The sequence below is a fragment of the Myotis myotis genome, unplaced genomic scaffold (genome assembly GCF_014108235.1).
Source record: "Myotis myotis isolate mMyoMyo1 unplaced genomic scaffold, mMyoMyo1.p scaffold_m19_p_23, whole genome shotgun sequence".
Lineage (NCBI taxonomy): Eukaryota > Metazoa > Chordata > Mammalia > Chiroptera > Vespertilionidae > Myotis > Myotis myotis.
Genome location: NW_023416328.1, coordinates 1,728,353 through 1,750,002, shown reverse-complemented (window position 1 = coordinate 1,750,002; position 21,650 = coordinate 1,728,353). Strand labels below are relative to the sequence as shown.

Genomic DNA, 21,650 nt, shown 5'->3' with positions numbered 1-21,650 from the left:
TCCCCTCGCCTTCTGCCCTTCCCAATTAAGAGCCTCCCTGTCCCTCAGGCCAACTTCCCTGTCCCTCAGGCCAACTTCCCCGCCCCCCCCCCCCCCCCCATCAACACAAAAAGCCTAGAGTGCGAGGCCGGTAGCAGCCCAGAAGCTGGGGCACATTCCCGGAGTTCCGATCAGATCCCCGAGATGTTTACTCTCTGGGCGGAGGGTGAGAAAGGAAAGCGAGATGTTGCAATCCACTCCCTCCACGTCAGCCAGCGGTGTCAGCTGAGCGATTAGCTGGCGGACATGGGTGGGGCAGAGGCAGGGCAGCGGGACATGGAGCCTGCCCGCTCTGCCAGCCCTGACTCAGGCGCCGGCCGAGCTGCATCTCCCGGCAGGAGATGGAGCAACCTGGCCACGTGCTCACTCGAAAACGAACCTGAAACCGAAGCCGCGCCAAGCCAGCGGGGTCAGGATTCCCCGATTGAAGTCAGAGGTGAGTCACCGCTGAGAGCCACCGACCTCGGCAGCTGACAAGTGGCCACAGAGAGGCAGAGGCGCGAGACGAGAGCACAGGAAGCAGGCAGGTGAGGGTGGGCGCCGGAATGGGGGGGCGGTCAGGGCCTGTCTCGGGGGTAGCAGGTCAGGGGAGGTGGCCTCCTGGTCCTGTGTCTGTCAAGCAGGACCGAAAGCCCTGGCACTGCCAGACCAGGACGCCGGCAGGGTGGCAAGAGGCCAACTTCCCTTTGCCAGGTGGCGTTCGTGATAAGGGCAGGGCACAGAGCACAGGCTGGCTGGGTGGTGGCCGGAAATGCCTGGGCCCCACTTGGCCCCCAGGTGATGATGCCCTTAATGCCCCCTGTTCTCCAGCGCAGCTGAGCGTCCGGGGCAAGCATGGCGAGCAGCATGGAGGTGGTGGCCATGGACTGTGAGATGGTGGGGCTGGGGCCCAACAACGAGAGCGGCTTGGCCCGGTGCAGCCTCGTGGACATCAAGGGCGCCGTGGTCTACGACAAGTTCATCCGGCCCGAGGGGGAGATCACCAATTACAGAACCGCGGTCAGCGGGGTCACGGCCAGGCACATGGAGAAGGCCACACCCTTCGCCGTGGCCAGGCTGGAGGTGAGTGAGGGGCCGTGTGCCAGCAGGGCCAAAGGGGGGTGGGAGGGGGGCTGCAGACACCATCGCCCCAACACAGACACACTTCCCTGGCGCCATCCCCAAGTGGGGGATCCCCGACCTGTGCTACTCATCCTGTCCGTGTCCCCATGCTGACTTCCACCTGTGCTCCTGGCCCTCCTGCTGGTCTGCGATGATGATGAACTACGGTCCCACCTGATGTTCCTCACACTGATTGGGGGTCTGAATTCCCCATTCTTTCCTCTATACCCGGCCGGCCCCCAACGGTGAGCCCTGTGTGGAGATATGGGCGGGTCCGGGGCGGAGGCCTTCACTGGCAGGGCCCTGGCAGGGTGCCCTCCGGGTCCTTAAACACTGGCCGGAGGGGAGGGCTTGCTCCCAGACCCACTGCGGCGGCAGGCAGGCTGGGCCGGCTGTCAGTCTGAGATCCACCCCCTCCTTCAGCTGCTCTAGGTTTAACTTTCTGTTTCTCAGAATCCCCAAACAGAAAACAAACTCAAGCACTTACTTCACAGGGGGCCCCAGATTAGTCACTTCTGGGAAGGTGTCAAAGGGCAAACACACGCACGTACTGGTTTCTGCGCCGCTGGGGCTGGGGGATGTCCAAGTCGAACAGAGAGAAGTGAGGTTTGTCTCAACTTCCCACACCTCCCATGCCAGGCTCAGGTGCTAGAGATAAAACCACAGTAGCTATTGTGTTTGGGGTTACTGTTTGTTTTTAAATCCTCACCCAAAGGACATGTTTTCATTGGCGAGAGAGAGAGAGAGAGAGAGAGAGAGAGAGAGAGAGAGAGAGAGAGAGAGAGAGAGAGGGAATTTTTTTTAATGTTTCCATCTTTACTTTGTTAACGTAAAGAAACCATTGGAACCTGTAAAGAATTTTTGCGAGTTTATCTGACCCAAACTGTCGACAAATGCTGGGAAGCTGAACCTCAATGGATTGAGACAGTGCTCCGGAGAATGGCGGGTGACATCTGTATTTATACATGGCAATCAAAGGTTACATGAAATTGATTGGTGGTAGATTAAGGAGGTGGGATAAAGCAAAGGGGGGCGGGGGGGGAGGGGAGACACCCCTGGGATTGGATAAAAAGTAAAATGATGGACACATACTTAGGTGGGTGCAGGATCAATTAACATGATAATGAAGGCATCTGTGGTATCTGTCCTGGCGCCCAGCACATTTGGTGGTGCCCCAGGGGCTCCAGAAAAAGGGAAGTTACAAGTTACCCAGACACTTCAAGGATGTGTTATCATCGATGCAAAAAGACAGATAGGCTTGGTTAAGGGAAAGGTTGACCTTGTCAGTGAAGATACCGGCCTAGGACGTAACTGCCCACCATCACTGCTTTTAGTTCAAGTGTAATTTCAGACCATCCTTTGTGGTGACTTTAGGTCTCTGAGTTTGCAAGACCGCCACGCAGGCCTCCCCTGAGCTGGTCAGGTCTGCATGTGGCCCCTTTCGTCCACAAGAGAGAGAGAATTTGGTGAGAGAGAAACATCAATCGGTTGCCTCCTGTATGCACCCTGACCAGGGATCACACCTGTAACCTTTTGGCGTACGGGAGGGCGCTCCCACCAACACCAACGGAGCCGCCAGCCAGGGCGCCTAGCTACTATGTACTGGTGTAGGGTTTCCTCACTCTGTCTCCAGCGCATTCATGCCTCACCAAACAGCCTGCCAAGGTGGGTTCCCAGGAAGGTTCCAGGAGGTAACTCAGGTCTGAATCCCGGCAGGTCAGTCAACCTCTCTGCACCCCGTTTCCACACCCAGAGAAGAAAACGGGGGTGACAACGAAGCGATGTCATAGGATTCTTGTGGGGGCTGAGAAAAGTGCCAGGGGAGGGTGCCTCTAGGGCAGGGATGGCGAACCTTTTGAGCTCGGTGTGTCAGCATTTTGAAAAACCCTAACTTAACCCTGGTGCCGTGTCACACATAGAAATGTTTTGATATCTGCAACCGTAGTAAAACACAGACTTATATTTTTGATATTTTATATAGTTAAATGCCATTTAACAAAGAAAAATCAACCAAAAAAATGAGTGTCATAGGTTCGCCATCACTGCTCTAGGGACTCACTCTAGCTATCGTGATTGTCCGCCCTATAACCCCATGTCACAGATAAGGAAACTGAGGCTCACCTGGACCAATGGATGTATTGCCTGGCTAGGGCCACTGTAACGAAGGACCGCAACTGGGGGGCTTAAGCAGCGGAAGTGTGTGTCTCTCAGTTCTGGAGGCTAGAAGTCCAAGATCAAAAGGTCTGAGCCAGCCCTAGCTGGTTTGGCTCAGTGGCTAGAGCGTCAGCCTGCGGACTGAAGGGTCCCAGGTTCGATTCCAGCCAAGGGCACATGCCTGGGTTGTGGGCTTGATCCCCAGTGGGGGGATGTGCAGGCAGCAGCCAATCAATGATTCTCTCCCATCATTGATGTTTCTATCTCTTTCCCTCTCCCTTCCTCTCTGATAATTTTTTTTTTAAAAAAAGGTGTGAGCCAGTCGAGTTTTGCTCCTTCTTCTTCTTTTAAATTTATTTATTTGAGAGAGAGGTTGGAAGGAAAATAGAGGGAGGAAGGGGAGAGAGAGAAAGAGAGAGAGAGAGATGGATTTGTTGGTCTACTTATTGACGCACTCACTGGTTAATTCTTTTTTGATTTTTTACAGAGGAAGGGAGAGGGATAGAGAGTTAGAAACATCGATGAGAGAGAAACATTGATCAGCCGCCTCCTGCACACCCCCTACTGGGGATGTGCCCGCAACCAAGGTACATGTCCTTGACCAGAATCGAACCTGGGACCCTTGAGTCCGCAGGCCGACGCTCTATCCACTGAGCGTAACAGGTTAGGGCTCACTGGTTGATTCTTGTATGTGACTGGGAATCGAACCCACAACCTTGGTGTATTGGGATGGACACTCTGACCAACTGAGCGGCCCGGCCAGCGCCCGGGGTTGGTTCTCTCTGAGGGCTGAGGGGGAGAATGTTTCTAGGTCTCTCCCAGCTCCCAGGCGTGGGCTGGCCATCTTTGGCGTCCGTCGGCTTGTAGACAGTCACCTCAACCTCTGCCTTCGCGTTCACGTGGCGTTCTCCCCGCGTGCGTCTCTGTTGCCCGGATTTCCCCCTTTTTATCAAAGCTCCCGTTATTTGGACTTGGGGCTCCCCCTAACTCCGTCTGCACAGATCCTAGTTCCACATAAACCACGTTTTGAGGAACTAGGGATTTCAACAAGTGAATCTGGCCGGCCTGGGGTGGACAGAGTTTGCACAATTCAGCCCATAACACTAAATAACGGGCCCAAATTCAGAAAACAGAATGGGGAGGGCTGGTCAGGATTCGAACTCGGGCTCGAAACCTCTAGGGCTGTGTGTCCCATAGGGTGGGGTGCCCCAGCTAGCCGGTGAGCCCCAGAAAGCAGCTGGTCTTAACTGCCAAGTGCTGTGAGTGTACCCTGCATTTCAAAGACTTGTTTGTTTAAAAAAAAAAGTCATAAAATACTTCGGTAATTTTCTATAGCAATGACCTGTTGACATGGTAGTATTTTGGGTCTATTCCAGGGGTGGGCAAACTTTTTGACTCGAGGGCCACAATGGGTTCTTAAACTGGACCGGAGGGCCGGAACAAAAGCATGGATGGAGTGTTTGTGTGAACTAATATAAATTCAAAGTAAACATCATTACATAAAAGGGTACGGTCTTTTTTTTTTTTTTAGTTTTATTCATTTCAAACAGGCCGGATCCGGCCTGCGGGCCGTAGTTTGCCCACAGCTGGTCTATTCGGTTAAATAAAACATATCTAACTAACCTGACCTATTTCTTTTGAACCTTTTCCAATATGGCTACTAGATGATGTAAATGGCTACTTAGTGTGGCTCCCGGTCTATTTCTCTTGGTCAGCACTGACCTGGAGGTGCTAAGAGGGTGCTGGGGAGCCCTGGGGAGGGGGGACACTATATATCATGGTGGTTCTAGAGAGACTCCAGGAGGCTGGTGGCATGTGCAAGGGGTGGGAGGAGTTTGTGCATGCAACTGAGCGGGCCATAGGGAGCCACTGAAGACTCTTGAGCAAGAGCATGGCAGGATCAGAGCCAGTTTCAGAAAAACTACAATGGGGTGGGGGAGGGATGCTGTGCAGGAAAGATGGGAGTGAGGGAGAGAGGACAATGGGAGAGAGTCAGAGCCCCTAAGGAGCACCTATGGGGGGGGCGCGGGGTGAGGGGGAGCTGAGTCATAAGTACCAGAGGACTGGAAAGAAGGAAATGTTAGGACAGAGGAGACCAAAGGAGACTCACCAAGAGGGGGAGAGCGCATAAAGAAGGGACAGGCCCTGGCTGATGTGGCTCAGTGGATAGAGCATCGGCCTGCGGACTGAAGGGTCCTGGGTTCGATTCCCCGTCAGGGCACATACCCGGGTTGCAGGCTCGATCCCCAGCAGGGGGCGTGCAGGAGGCAGCCGATCCATGATTCCCTCTCATCATTGATGTTTCTCTCTGAAGTCAATAAAAATATATTTTAAAAAAAGAAGAAGAAGAAGAGGAGGAGGGTCAGTTCAGGCGCCAGCGAGAGGCCAAGGGCACTGGGAGGAGTGGGGATCCCTCACTCAGATCCCCGCTGAGCAGTCAGGTGGACGGCAGGACCCCATCCTTCCTCTGCCTCCCCAGCCTCCCTCCCATCAGAGCAGCGGAAAGCGAAAGAGCCCGGAGCAGGGGGACAGGAGGCAGCAAAGACACACTTGTGGCAGCTCTGGGCGTGGACATTCGGGCCGTTCCCTGGACGCCTTTAGCACCGGCCTGGGAGGCGGGACACCTTGGCCTCATCCAGCCTTGGTGCAGAAATGCTTTGGTTCTCAGGTGGAGGTGAGGCCAGGCCCAGTGCTTCTCACGAGTGGCACGAAGCCCTGTCCAGAGCAGGCACCGAGCCACTCCAGGAGCAAGGCGGGACTCTGAAATGAGTCTTTGGACCCACAGCTGGGGTTCCCGCTTCCCGCTCCATCACTGACTGGCCCGTGTGACCTTCAGCAAGTGAGGGACCCTTTCTTTTTTATGTATATACTAGAGGCCCGGTGCACGAAAATTCATGCACTCGGGGGAGGGGGGGTCCCATCAGCCCAGCCTGCACCCTCTTGCAGTCTGGGACTCTTTGAGAGATGTCCACTTGCCGGCTTAGGCCTGCTCCCCGGGGGATCAGACCTACGGTGGCAGTCAGACATCCCTCTGGCAGCCCAGGAGGCCTCAGGGGATGTCTGACTGATGGCTTCGGACCTCAGGGAGTGGGCCTAAGACGTCAGTCAGACATCCTTAGCGCTGCCGAGGCTCCCACCACCGCCGCTGTGCTTGCAGCCAGTCAGCCCGGCTTGTGGCTGAGTGGAGCTCCCCCTGTGGGAGAGCAATGACCACCAGCAGGCAGCTCCTGCATTGAATGTCTGCGCCCTGGTGGTCAGTGTGCATCATAGCAACCAGTCATTCCCAGTCATTCCACCCTTAGGGTCAATTTGCATATTACCCTTTTATATATATATATATATAGATAGATAATGAACCTTTCTGAGCCTGTTTTCTCACTGGAGAAAGGGGAGTACTGGTGTTTCCTTCCAACACGGGGGAGCATGGAAGCAGTGGTGGCCTATAGCCTTAGCTCAGTGCCCAGTTCACAGCACATGGCCACTAACATGCCAGTGGAGAAAAGACATAAATCTTGACTTTTCATCTGAGTCGCCTCTCTGACTCCCCTAGAGAATGCAGCCTTAGACTCTGGCCCTCATTTTCTGCCTGCTTGCTGCCTACCCTGCTGCCCGAGAGACTTTCCCAAACCTGGCTCAGATCACAGCCTCCCAGGGCCCCCCTGGCCTAAGTTCCTCTGAGCCTCAACCTGCCTGCCTTCTCTCACAGCTCAGCCACCACCCACCTGTGCTTCAGACAAACCTCTACTCGTCCCGCCTCCCTGCCCCTAGAAATCCTACCATCCTGGCAGGCCCAGGCCAGAGGAGTCCCCACAATTCAAACTGTCAGGACAAGAAGGAACTCATGAGGAGACTGAGGTCCAGAGAGGGGCAGTGACTTGCCTAAGGACACACAGCAACTTGGGATGCAACTTAGTGCACAGACTCAGGGCTCTCACCTGCAGATTAATTACCTTTTGCTTTTCTTTCTTTCTTTTTTTTTAACTAACAGTACTTTTTAATAGCTTGTAACTCACTTCTGTAAGTTAATGCTCTTCTAATGTTAGCCCAGTATGGGGAGTAGCATCTACCCCATGATGGGGACTGGAGGGATAATTGCATTTTTACTTTGCAAACAAGGGAACCAAATCCTGTGGAGCATCGTGGTTTAGGAGGGAGACACGGAGGACACGAGGGAGGCCACGGTAGCTTGTGGACCAGAAGCTATTTCATCTGGAACCAGCTCAGCAGCCCTCGCCTCAGTGGCGTGCCTTGTTGGGGGGCCACCGTTGGGCAGGTGCCTATGGACTCAGCCGGATGGAGGACGAATTCAGTATCCAGGTTCCCCCAGGGTCAGCTGCCTCGTGGGGAGAAGACACAAGCAGGGGACAGGAAAGAGGAGGACCGGGCCCCTCCTGAAGATGAGAGTAAAGGACCTGGGCCTCCACAAGGACAACATTCTTATAGGCCCTGACAGCCACCTGTCCTGGCAGTCGGGAATGGATGAATGGATACACGAATCAATGGAGAGATGGAAGAATGGATACAGGCGTTAATGAAGGAATGGATGAATGGGTACAGGAACTAATGAAGGAATGGATGAATGGACACAGGAACCAATGGAAAAATGGAGAAATGGATATAGGAACCAAAGAAGGAATGGATACAGGAATTAGTGAAGGAATCAATGAATGGATACAGGAATTAATGAAGGAATGGATATAGGAACTAATGAAGGAATGGATACAGGAACTAATGAAGGAATGAATACAGGAACTAATGAAGGAATGAATGGATGGATACAGGAACCAATGAAGGAATGGAAGAGTGGATACAGGAACTAATGAAGGAATGGGTTAATGGATACAGGAACTAATGAAGGAATGAATACAGGAACTAATAAAGGAATAGGTGAATGGATACAGGAACTAATAAAGGAATGGGTGAATGACTATAGGAACTAATAAAGGAATAGGTGAATGGATACAGGAGCCAATGAAGAAATGAATGAATGGACACAGGAACCAATGAAGGAATAGAAGAGTGGATATAGGAACTAATGAAGGAATGAATGAATGGATACAGGAAACAATGAAAGAATAGAAGAGTGAATACAGGAACTAATGAAGGAATGGGTGAATGGATACAGGAACTAATGAAGGAATGGAGGAGTGGGTACAGGAACTAATGAAGGAATGGGTGAATGGATGTAGGAACTAATGGAGGAGTGGATACAGGAGCGAATGAAGGAATGGAGGAGTGGATACAGGAAAGAATGAAGGAATAGGTGAATGGATGATGGAAGCAGCAGCTCTGAGCTGCTGCACAGTCTTCAGTGGAGAGATGTCCACATTCATGCAAGGCAGACAACACCCTGAATGCTGGCGAGGGCCCCTCCCCCGCTGTGTGAGACAGTGAATTCTGGGGTAGAGACCGCCCTCTGGATGTTCAACAAAGGCACCAGGTGACTTTTGATCTGGGAAATACTTGGAACGAGAGTGAAACTCGGTGGAAGGAGAGTATACGGGCAGACACCTGGTCCAGCCCCTCCCTGGCTCTGTGACCTGGGTATCCACGGCTCTGTAGCCCTGCTCTCTGTTGGTCACATGGTATGACTATCCCTGCCTTCCAGAAGCCATCTTCCTGGTTCCAGAAACCTTCACGAACTGCTCTCTGCTCTGAGACGAATGACATTAACACAGCCCCTGCGTTCTTCGTGGTGGTGACAATCACAACCACAATCACAGTGACAGGCTCAGGCACATCCCAGCTCACAACTCGCCAGCTGTGTGACCTGAGCAAGCGTCTTAACCTCTCTGATCCCTGGGCCCCACCCTCGGTAAAATGGAACTAAAAATACCCTTGCTGAGAGGCCGCATGACGGGGTGAGGAAAGTACCTGGCCTGGTGCCAGGACAACGAAGGCAGACAGATCGATGTCCCTTCCCCTCACCCCTCTCCAGTTCTTTCCCGGAGTTTGAGCACCTCCACCTCCTGTGTGATACACCTGCCTCATTACACTGACTTGGGGCAGGTCCCACGGCTCTGAGGTCCCTCGGGCTGGTACCTCCCCACCTGCCTGGGCTTCAGAAGGTCCCCCTTCCCCTCCCCAGCCCTGCCTCAGAAAGCCAGGGGTGCTTGGCTGCCAGCTGGCCCCTGGAGGCTCACCTTACACATGGGGAACAGAAGCCCAGAGATGCTCTTTAAGCTCCCTGAGGCCACACAGCACGTCCCAGCCAGCTCTCCCTGCCCATGTTCAGCATTTCTGTCCTGAAGGGCTGTGGCTCTCCCCTTTGCCCTGCTTCCTTGTCCTTCCTCTGCGTGTCCACCCCCGCACGCCCTTACGCTACTTGTCTCATGATGAGTCCTGGGCCCCACCCCGCAGGGACCCTCACACTCGGGAAGTGATGAATTTCCCAGGAATGCACCCCACCATGACTTGGCCCTACAACATCTGGGACCCCCGTGGCTGCCTCTGGAATGGGAGATCGCTCCCTCGGGGCGTGTGTGAGCTGTGTGTGAGCTGGGCCTGAGCCAGCCCTGAGCCGGGAAAACAGGCCACATTGTTTGCAAACACAGGATGTGAGCAAGGGAAGGGGTGTGACCCACAGCCGCAGCGCACTTCCCCACTCTCCCACGTGTGCCTGGGTGCTTTCTCTGCTTTCTCTACGCACTGGCCAGCACCCTTTCCTTGAGCACAGGTCCTGGGCCCTCGCCTGCTAGAAATGCAGAATCCAGGTTCAGTGAGACGCCCCAAGGGCACCCTGAGCCCCAGGGTGAGGAGGCACTGGTGTCCATCAAGAACTCGCAGCTTTGCTCCTCAAAGGAGCTTGCCCTGGTCCCAGTGTGCAGCAGGCTGCGTCCAGGGAAGGCCCCAACCAAACCACGAGAATGGCGGGCAGGCCGGCCGGCCACCCCGCCTGCGGATGCCTCCAGCACTGGGAAGGGACAGTGGACAAGTCCCCTCACCTCCCTGAGCCTCAGCTTTCTCTTCTGTAAAGTGGGCATATTGGTCCTCTGGTCTCAAAGGGAAAGCCTATAAAAGGCCCCCGTGAAGTCTCAGGAGGCCACTCACGGCAGAAGCAGGATGAGGGGGGGTGTCGGCCGTCCTGGGGCACAGACTGGGGTCCTGGGCTACGCAACAGGCTATGGAGGCTGTCTGCGAGCTTCCAAAGGCGGCCCCAAGAGGGCCGTGAGCTGCCCCTTCCACCAGGGTGCATCCGGCTCACCCTTCCCTTCCTCTCTAACGCAGCCCAGGAAAAGGAAGGGGACCAGCCTGTGAGGCCAGAGGCAGGCTCTGCAGAGCCACCATGGGAGAAGAGAGAGCGGAGGCTTGGGTGCGTGTGCAGGGCTCCGGCCGGAAGCACTCACAGTGCTCAGGGGCTCAGGGTTGCTCCCTGCAGCTTGGCCTCTAGGCCGCAGGGAGGTGGGGGAAGTGGCGGGGGCGGGGGTCCCCCTGCTCTTTCCGCAGAGGATGGTGCCGGCTTTGACGGCTGCTCTGCCACAAGCCCTGTGATTGCCCATTTCTCTAATGATGCTTAGCAAGTCGCCCTCAAACCTGCTGGTTCAAATAACGTCAATACTTATTTCACTCATGTACCCGCAACCTGGGCAGGGCTTGGCGGACGGGGACAGCTGGTCCGTGGAGGCATCTTGGGGGGGGGTGCGGGGGGGGCGAGGGCTGGAATCATTGCCAGGTATGCTCGCTCACTACCCACCGGTGCGGCGTCTAGCAGGGGGCTCCTCCGGCCTGCATTTCTGTATCTGTGTGGTCTCCCCAGGCCTCAGGGTAGCTCAGGGACCCAGGGATACTGGCCCCACAGAGAAGTCAGAAGTCACGCAGGCTGGCCCCTGTGGGAGGCGGTGGGGAGTCAGACCCCAGATGCTGGGAGAGGAGCGTCATGAAATCTACAAACTCCTTTTGGAAATCATCAGAGCAACCTTGGGCAAATGGCTTCGCTTCTTGGTGCTCCCATTTTTTTCCATTTGCAAGAGTTAGTGAGCTACAGCCCCTCCCCGTCGCTCTATATGTGCTGTAACGAAACCATCAACTTCTGGCTTAAAGCCACACTAACCGATCATTTACAGTCTTCGGTTCTGAAGTCCTCCCAAGAGAACGAGAGGAGGGGCTGAAAAGGCCAAGCTTCTAATCACGGCTCGGTCTTTCTGGTGACCAGCCCCCATCCAGAGCTGCCTCCGTAGAACAAAACACACACCTGTCGCCCAGGAAAGCCCAAGGGTTTCAGGGGCTCTAGGTGAGGAACCGACGACAGAGACGGGTAGATACTTTTCTATTAGCTCACGCATTGCTACTCCACACTGAAACCACTGAAGGCATCGTATGGGCCTTGAACACAGACCTACACTGCTAAGCGTGAGGAGAGATTTGGTCCACACTCTTCTCATTTTGGACATGATATGTCTGAAGTTCAGAGAGGGACAGTGCTTTGCCCAAGGTCACACAGCAGGTCAAGGAGGGGCTGCTCCCACCTTCCTTGCCAGCTCAGGACGGCACCCAGTGGCCCCAGACCCACCCTGGAGGCCCTGGGTGATGCGTGTGGGGGTGCGTGTCTTCTCGGCCAGATCCTGCAGCTCCTGAGAGGCAAGCTGGTGGTGGGTCACGACCTGAAGCACGACTTCGACGCCCTGAAAGAGGACATGAGCAAGTACGCCATCTACGACACGGCCAGCGACAGGCTGCTGTGGCGCCAGGCTGACCTGCACCGCTGCAAGCGTGTCTCCCTCCGCGTGCTCAGCGAGCGGCTCCTGGGGAAGCGCATCCAGGTGAGGCGCTCCCTCCACTCCCAGGCTGGGGGCTGAAGAGCCGGCCTTGGGGCAGCCCCATCCGAGGCATCCCTGGGAGGGTCTGGTCTGGGGGGCCTGGCCCTTCCTTCCAAGACACTAAACCCCATCAGGGGCAACAGAGCAAATAGTTGGCCCCGGAGACACTCTGAGTCCCCTCAGTCCTGAGGGGCTGTGCACCTTTCAGAGGGGCCGTGTCTTGTTAGGGCTCCCGGGGCGACAGGTGTTGATCACGCACCTACTGACCCAGAGGCTGGGGATTTCAGGTGAGCGAGGCCGTGTCCTGGAGGAACTGTTGGTTCCGTGGAGGGCGGCCCGTACCTGGATCATCAGCACACACTGTGGGGAGTGTCCCATGGAGGGCAGGGCAGGGCAGGCGTCCTGGGGGCATGGTGGCAGGTGGGTGGCAGGACAGGGGACCAGATCTAGATCGAGTCTGAAAGGCGGCTGTCAGAGGGGGTGGGCAGGAGACGGGGTGCGGGAGGGGACCGCAGGAGCCCCAGCCTGCTTGGCTGGGGAGCGGGGATCATGCAGGAAGCAGGAGATGGGGCTGGGTTTGGGCTCCACCGTCAGCCTTGAGGCGCACAGGGCCAAGGACAGAAGGGCCAGCACAGTGGTTCTCTGAACAGCACCTCTCAACCGGCTGAGCAAGTGACACTGTGGAATCTCTCGGTGACATATTCCTGGGTGCCCCGGAAGGCCCTGCAGAGCTGCTCCGGCCCCTCTGTGTCCTGTAGCAAGTCTGCAGTGCCATCCCCTCTGTGTCCTGTAGCAAGTCTGCAGTGCCATCGGTCACCAGGTGTGAGTGCCCTGAGGGCCACTGGTTGCCAGGATGCTGCTGAGATGCCTGGCTATGTCCCGGTCCCAGGCCTTCGTGCCCCGGTCCCACGGCTAACGGGGGAAGCCAGGCCTGCTCCAGCCACCTGCAGAGTCCAGGGTGTCAGAGTCCTGGGGAGACCCCCCCCCACCGACCCACCTTGGGGCCTGGAAGTCGGAGTGTGAGCAGGGAAGGGCGGGTCACACGAGGCCTGTGCATGGGGCCCGTCCCCAAGTCCCTACTCTGTCCGTGTGTCTGCAGAGCAGCCTGTCCGGCCACAGCTCGGTGGAAGACGCCAGGGCAACCATGGAGCTCTATCAGATCTCCCGGAGAATCCGCGCCCCCTGAGGGCTGCCCGCCAGGCAGTGCCCGCTGGACTCAGCCCCTCCCCCAGGGGCCACAGGGATGTTCAGGACTGCAACTCCTTTGCTCTTGGAAAATGCAACTTTGGTAGTAAAACGCCTCTATATTTTCTCTACGCCACCCACGGTCCTCTTCTTGTCTTTTCCTTTCTTCTCTCCGAGCCGGGGAACGGTGGGCGGGACCCAGTCTGTGTGATGCTGAGAGGGCCACGGAGACTTGAGCCAGGATGTGGGGGGGACAAGTGTCCGTTTCCTTCATATTCTGAATCCTGGGGGTTGTGTGACTTAATTACCAACCCCTGCCACTGCCTCCCTTTTTCCAGTTGCTTCCATGCCCAGAGAGGTGGCATTATTTCCCGGGGGTGGCACCAGGCTCAGAGGTCCATCCATCCCATCCTGAAGTTGGTGTCACGGCCATGGTGAGGTTTGAAGCGAAGGCACAGGCCATGTGACAGGTGTCACCCTTGGCGACCTCCTCTTATCCGTGAAGTAGGGAGTAGAGCCAGGAGACGCTAGAGTCCCAGAAAACTAGGCTGGAGTCCTGGCTCTGCCATTGGGCAGCGGCATGATACAGGGCGAGTTACTGAACCTCCCGTGCCTCAGTTTCTCCATCTGTAAAATGGGGAACTCTTCACAATTCACCTGTTGGAGCTTAGGCACCCACCACGTGTCATGACGGGGGCTCCGTCTCCGGGCCACCTGAGGGTCAGGGGACCCTGGGGAGAGCAGCCGCACCCAGCCTGGCCCCCTGAAGGAAGGGTCATGTGCGGGGAGAAGGGTCCACCCCAGAGCACTGACTGCTCATTAGAATCGGCTACAGAGCTATTATTTCCATCCGTGCCTGGGTCTCACGTTAGGCCCACAAACATGAATGGCTTTCTTTTTCTTTTCTTTTCTTTTTTTTAATATGTTTTTATTGATTTCAGAGAGGAAGGGAGAGGGAGAGAGAGGCAGAAACATCAATGAGGAGAGAGAATCATGGATCAGCTGCCTCCTGCACACCCCACACTGGGGATGGAGCCCGCAACCCGGGCATGTGCCCTGACCGGGAATCAATCCGTAACCTCCTGGTTCGTGGGTTGATGCTCAACCCCTGAGCCATGCTGGCGGGGCAAGAATGGCTGTCCTCTCTAGGATATTTGAATCGTGCCCGAGGGCTTTGTTAAGCAGCCCCAGTATCTGGAGGGTGCTGGGCCCACCCCCCGTTTCTGACTCAGGGGGTGCAGGTGGAGCCCCAGAATCTGAATTCCTACCAAGTTCCCAGCCGCAGCCAATCCTGCTGGCCCAGGACCAGGCTTCGAGAGGCACTGCCTAAGCGCCAGGTGACTGTAGCGTGCAGCCACAGTTCAGAGTCACTGCCCTAGGTGCTGAGGGCACCAGGCCGGACTCCTGTCACTGGCCCAGCCTCCTCCCCTGCCACCCCCTTGCTGCCTGCTCATGCAGAGAGAGAGGGCCACATCCTAAGTAGCGCCGCTGCAGGTAAGGTTGAGGGCGTAAAGGATTTGAATCCAGGCCCGTCGGACCCCCAACTGGAGTGCTTCCCACACCACTGCTTTGCAATGGCTGTGCCTCCCCGTTCACACCCTACCCTCTGCGAACCAGGAAGGCTCCCTCCCATGTGGGAGGTGGCGGGGGAGGGAGCGGTGCAGTTTGCAGCCTCAGGGCTCTCTGCTGCCCTCTGCTGTTGTATGATTTTTGTAAACCTCCAAAGCGGCCGGGTGCAGCTGCCTGGCCTGGCCACCAGGTGGTGCCCTTGGTCCGTCTATCAGACAGGCTGGCTGCGGTGCAGGCAGAACCAGCCCGAGGAGGAACGCCAGGGGTGATGAGGTGTGAGGGGCTGTGTCTGCAGAAACGGGCAGAGGGCTGCTCCAGAGAGGGGCTGGGCCGTGATGCAGCCTGGCCTGCAAGGTGGCCCCAGCCTCCCCAACTCCCAGGAAGTTTCTTTCCACCGCCCCAGGCTTCCATGAAAGGAGAGATGAACCGGGGTTCCCCAAGGAAATCTAACCCGACTTCCTGGTTCTGGCTATGGTGCTCGGATGCCCCCAGGGGAGAGAAAACACAGGCGCTGGATGCTCTAGAGAGATCACCAGCTTTAGAGTCAGGGCAACCTGGCTCCAGTCTCACCTCTGAGGGGCTCAGTGTTCCCATCCATCAAATGGGCTGAGAGGAGACTTGAGATCTCACACACAGTAGGGCCCCATAAGCAGCACCCACCACTACTCATCATCATAAAAACAGAGAGCTGCCTCTGGGCCACCCCTCGAGACCACTGACCTAGCTCGGTCCTAACAGAAATAAAGTCAACAAATACCGGGTCTATCCGCTGAGGTTGCAAAGGATGGAGGAGGGGAAGGTGACGCTTGTGAGTGGTGGCTTTGTGCCCGATCCATCATCCCTCAGTTCCGGAAAGTGCCGATCAGGGTCCGCCCCAGGCACCCAGGGAGAAGGCAGAGCCAAGCCCTTTAGCTGCCCCACTGCCTTCCCCAGATTTGCCTCCAGCCCCACCACCCCCCACCCACCCTCAGACCCACAGCTGCTGGACAGGGGTGTCTCCATTCTCAGAGCATCTGCTGGGGTGCCCTACCCAGGCCTGAGATACCCCAGGGGCCTAGCTCCACTCCTGGGCAGGAAAGCACGGTGAATGACAAAGCTGTCCTGGGTGGCGTCTCCCTGGAGACCATGGTGGACCCCTGTGCATGATGGTGGCATGAGGAAACGGGTGCCCTGGTGGCCTGCAGCCAGGCGGGAGCTCTACCTGCCTGCACCCCAGTTCATGCCATGTGGTCTCACCTGGGCCCGTGGGAATCTGATGGGGGAGAAAGGTGGTGTGGCCGGGGCCTCGGCTCCAAGGCTCACAGGCCTAAATATTGTGCAGAACCGGGAGTGAGCGCCTGACCCCGCTGGGCTGGGCAGGGGGCACTCGGCCCCAGGGGAGTGTGCCCGGCAGACACACTGGCCAGTGGGCACACCTTCAGGGCTGGGCCTGGCTCCGGGGCCACTTGGAGACCTAAGCTCTGGTCCACCTGACCCCTAACCCCTCACCCCTGACCCCTTCCGGCTGGGGGGCCGTCCACCCTCGGCCTGGAAGTGTCCAATGGCAGAGAATGAGCTCACTGTCTCACAAGCACTCCCCCGAGGGTGGGGGTCCCGGCGTATGCACGCAGGGCTGGAAGCTCCCACCCAGGACAAAGCCACACCCACGCCGACACGGTGGCCTGTCACCATCTTCAGATCATTGTCATGTCTCTCACCTCTGCCCCCAGGTGCCTGCTTACATGTCCCCGATTTCTGCAACAGCCCCTCCCACTTCCCCTCACCCCAGTGCCCTTGCCTCCCCACTCCTTCCCTGCTCACTCCCCCAGCCCAGTGGCCGGCAAACTCATTAGTCAACACAGCCAAATATCAACAGTACTTCCTCAAAACAGACTTGCTGAGGCAGAAAACCGACTTCTGCGCATGGGCCACGAAGTTTCAATCGCACTGTACGCACGCGCCCGCACGTGGTATTTTGTGGAAGAGCCACACTCAAGGGGCCAAAGAGCCGCATGTGGCTCGCGAGCCGCAGTCTGCCAACCACGGCCCCAGCCCCATTCCAGCAGATCTGTAGCCGGTGGAGAAGGGGTGGGAGGAACAGCAGGGCTCAGTTGAGCTAAGGGCATGAGCAGAGTCCCCCAGTCGGAGATCCGTACGGTCATGCGGCTTTGGCAGAATGGACCAAGGCACGGATCACTGCCTGTCACCTAACTCTGAAGGCATCAGGAAGAAGGGGGGGGGGGGGGGCGGAGACACGGGAAATGACAGTCTAAATATAGCCCGGCCTGGCTGAGCACACCGGAGTCACCTCTGACTCAGGCCAGTGTGCGGCCTACGGAGCAAGGGGCTTGGGAAGGTCGCCTGCTCCTCGCTAACCCCTTAGCCTCCCCGCCTCTACCAGCCCGGCCGGAATGGGGAAAGGCGCTCCTATTCGGGGACAGGCCTCTCCACCCTGACCTGCCCAACCTCTTCAGGCCCCGCTCCCCACTGTCCCCCACCCCATCCGAAGGCCGCTGTCCCCAGGGTGAGTCCCGCTGGCCCCGTCGGGTTCCCAGGGCGCTAAGGGACGCTGCCCGCTTCCTGCCCGGAGTGCCGGGCTGGGCCAGGCTCCGCGGCCAGGAGCCTTAGTCACTGGTGGAACAATTCCTCCTCTATACGGAAAGAATATATGCTTTCCCTGCTGGGGGAAGGGGGGGGGCGTGAGTAGCTTTACGGAGACGTGGAGGAAAAGGCAACCTTTTGGGCTGGTCCCGGCACCCCGATTCTCAGCGAGGCGCTGTGTGATCTTCGGCGGAACCTCGGGCCTCTGTTCCCAGGTGCCAGCGGGGGGACCTCGGCTTTAACGGCACCGAGCTGGTCCCTTGCTCAGGGCTGGGTGTTCTTATATCTTCATTTTCCCGTTCCATCCCCCAGGGCAGTGGTCGGCAAACCGCGGCTCGCGAGCCACATGCGGCTCTTTGGCCCCTTGAGTGTGGCTCTTCCACAAAATACCACGTGTGGGCGCGCACGTACAATGCGAAGTTGACTTAAAACTTTAAAGTTTATTAAGTTAGTTTTAGGAAACGCTGTGGAGTGAAAGAAGATGTAGTGTCGAGGATGGAGAAAGGTGTGTGGAGATGGTTTGGACACACAGAGAGGATGAACGGAAGGAGACAGACGTAACAAGTACACAAGACACGTGTGGATGGGAGAGGTGGAAGGGGTCGACCTCAGCGAACGTACCTCAGTCAGATTGAGGACGTTTTTAGCAAAGGCCAGCTTAGGAGTGCCCTAATGAAGTGAATAACAATGTACCTACCTGTATAGTTTAAGTTTAAAAAATGTGGCTCTCAAAAGAAATTTCAATCGTTGTACTGTTGATATTTGGCTCCGTTGACTAATGAGTTTGCCGACCACTGCCCCAGGGTTTAGGGCCCTCAACCTTGATGGCTTAAAATAACAGGGGTTCATTTTCTCCCAGTTCTGGGGGACAGATGTCGGTAGGGATGGTGTCCCCAGTTCCTCTGCAGGCCCTGAGAACGGACCTCCCCGCCCTCCTCCAGCTGCTGGTAGCTGCCAGTGTTGAGGGGGAGGAGTTCCAGGCTATGGCAGGTCGCTCTGACCTCTGCCCCCACCTTCACACAGCCTCCTCCTTGCTGTGGGGTGGCCTGCGGTCTCCCCCGGCCTCTCTGTTCTGAGGACACTTGTCATGGCACTCAGGTGACCCACGCTTAGCTCCTTATCTTAGGACCTTTAACTTCATCCCACCCGTGTCAGGTGACATCCTCAGGATTGGACCTGGATATGTTTGGGGAGAATATGTTTTTGCCTGCCAAGGGAGTGGTTGGGTTTAAGGAAGTGGGAATTTGGGGGGCTACTGCCCAGGGGAAATTCAGTAAAGAGACCGACAAGAACAGTAAAGGGATTGCCAAAAAACAATGAAACGGACCCGAATCGACCAGTGTGCATTTTTTTTTTTTTTGTGGGGCTTTTCAACAAAGCGGATAGGCTCAATTTTGTGCCACAAAATCCTGTCTTCTGTGATTCCCTTATCACTTTGATTAGCAAGAAGAAAATTTTTAAAAAAAGAAACATTTGTGTCGATTGTATAGATTTCAGGGGTGGCAGGGAATAAAAAGACACAGAGACACAGACTTTGGGGAAATTCAAGTCAAACCTGAGTTACACATTTAAATTCTGACCAACAAGATTTGAGATAACACACATCAGAAGAGGCAAAGAGATAGTTTACGGATTGATCAAGGAACAAGAAGACGTACAAACACAAACCTTCGAATGTACGTAGCAGGCATTCAACTGGGACTTTACACAAGATAGACATGGTTGCCCTAGCTGGCTTGGCTCAGTGGATAGAGCTTCAGCCTACGGATTGAAGGGTCCCAGGTTCAATTCCAGCCAAGGGCACATGCCTGGGTTGTGGGCTCAATCCCCAGTGGGGGGCGTGCAGGAGGCAGCCAATCAATGATTCTCTCTCATCATTGATGTTTCTATCTCTCTCTCTCCTCCCTTCCTCTCTCTGAAATCAATAAAGGAAAAAAAAAAAGATAGACGTGGTCTATACTGTCCTATAGCTGCCACTAACATGTGTCCACTGAGCGCCGGAAATGTGGCTAGTGCATCTGAAGGCTTGAATTTTAAAATCTATTTCATTTTCTAAAATACGTTTTTACTGATTTCAGAGAGGAAGGAAGAGGGAGAGAGAGATAGAAACATCAATGGATGGGAGAGAATCACTGATTGGCTGCCTCCTGCACACCCCCTACTGGGGATGGAGCCCTCAACCCAAGCATGTGCTGCGACCAGGAATCGAACCGGCGACCTCTCCTGGTGTATGGATGACACTCAACCAAGTGAGCCACACCCACGGGGCTAGAAAACGGTCTGTATGTGCCTATAGTTAACCAAGCTCTAGTGCACACCAAGAACAGAGCTAAGCTGAGTTTGTGGGAGGGGAGAGAGAAAAATGGGGAGCCAGCCCCCCCTAGGAATGGGACAAGCAGTGAGAGAGATGATGGAGGGATCCAGGACCTTGCCAGCCTCTTGCTGTAAGTCCCTCCTTCTGCCTGAAGCGCCACAAAGAACCACCCGCCCTTTCTTCCCAGGGGTGCGTGTAAAGGGCAGTCCCAGACTGGGGACCTCGGTTCCTGGTGGATGGTAGCGGGTCCCCAACTCAGCACGGGCTCGGACCACGGCGGTCATCAGGCGGCCTGGGGAAAGCTGTGTCGCTGGCAGCAGCGGGCATCCAGGAGCCGGGGGGCAGGCAGGCTGCCGCTGGGGCAGGGCCGTGATGTCGCCTGGCAGTGCGTAGGATGGGAAGGAGGCACAGAAAGGTCCGCCCGCCCCATGAGCAGCCTGGATGCCCAGATGGGTGTTTCTAGAGGGTTCTGTTGCCTAAGGAAACTCGCTCTCCCTCCCGCACCAACCGCTGGAGCGACTTATGAAAAACAGATGCTGGACGGAGTCGGGGTGAGGGGATGGGGTTGAACGGAGCGTCTCCCCTCCCCCCCGAAACGGCCCTCACCCCCCACCTCTCCACCAACCAGCCCTGGTCAGATGCGGACCCAGCCTGGCTACGGAAGAGGCCCTCGGATTACAGCGCACATGTTTTAAAGGGCCCACGAGGACTTTGGCGGCAGCGGGCAGCGGCTGACGTAACAATCCCAAGACGTAGCACACCAAGTGCTCACTGCATGCCGGGCGTTGCTCTACACTCATTTGTTCCTCCCTGCAGTCCTGTGAACTCTGCATACGTTGTCCCCGTTTGCACAGGCTCAGAGAGGTTAAGCAACTGGCCCGAGGTCACACAGACAGTAGGTGGCAGAGCTGGGATTTGAACTCAAGCACCTGGGCTGTCTCTTAAACCTCTGCCTGGCATAGACCTTGCACTTTAGCCCTGGAAAGGAGCGGGCAAGCCAATATTTCTTCAGCACCAGCTGCCTGATGAGGTCACTGATGACCTTCATTCCGTTTTTGGAGATGGTGTCATCATCTCTATTTTACAGAGGATGAGACTGAGGCTCAGAGAGCACAGTATGGAACTTGTTCAAGGTTATACCGTGACTCCACGACAGAGCCTGGATTTGAAGAGAAGCCTGTCTCGCTGCAAAACTCGGCACGTAGTAGCACCTCAATAAACGCTGAGCCCCTTCTCCCTACTCCGAGTCCAGGAGTCATCTCCTATACTCACGTCTGTCCTGGCCTGGTTGCAGTCTCTCCCCGCTCCCTCCCCGCATGCCCCCCATCTCAGCCAGACCACTTACTGTTGGCAAGCCAGCCAGAAAAAAAGCCAGAGAGAGCGTGGAGACCTTAGTCAGGGGCTGACGGGAGCCTCACCACCCTCCCCTCGGCCCACCCACCTCCCTGCAGGGACCTTAGGACAGGAGCCAGCGGTGCAGACAAGGGCCGCATGGATCGGCAGCCGGCGGCTGGCCCCCAGGGCGGGCAGCCAGGTGCCCGCGGCCGCAGGAGAGAAGGGGCCCTCTTCTCTCGGCTCAAAGGTGGATTGAGGAAGGCTGGCTCCGTGATTTTTCCAAGAAGCTCGTCTAGAGCCAGAGAATGGGAACATCTGTGCCGTGGGCTCGGTTCTGGATGCGGCTCAGGCCACAGTCTGGGGCTGGCGTCAGCTGGGCCGCTGGCCGGCTGGTGGGGCCCGCTGGCTGGCCTGCTGCTGAGGGCAGCCGCTGGCCTCCTCCCCGGAGACGGGGAGCCCAGGCCAGGAAGGGGGGCAAGGAAAAGCCTGAGGCTCGGGTGCCAGTGGACTTCTCCATCCACTGTTTGTGCTAAGGAGCTGGAGGAGGCCCCGGCCACCCAGCAGGCGGGCCAGGGGGCTACGGCTCCCTGTTCCGGGCCCAAGCACCTCCCTTTTCC

At 56.5% G+C, this 21,650-nt stretch overlaps 1 protein-coding gene across 1 annotated transcript; it reads left to right on the top strand.

Annotated features, from left to right (window-relative positions):
• Nucleotides 1-285: 285 nt before the first annotated feature.
• Nucleotides 286-13,371, top strand: ISG20 (interferon stimulated exonuclease gene 20). The gene is made up of 4 exons (XM_036355789.1): nt 286-566; nt 850-1,101; nt 11,853-12,053; nt 13,150-13,371. Exons 2-4 carry the CDS (start codon nt 874-876, stop codon nt 13,234-13,236), a joined length of 516 nt encoding a protein of 171 aa, XP_036211682.1. The 5' UTR covers nt 286-566; nt 850-873; the 3' UTR covers nt 13,237-13,371.
• The last annotated feature ends 8,279 nt before the right edge of the window (nt 13,372-21,650 follow it).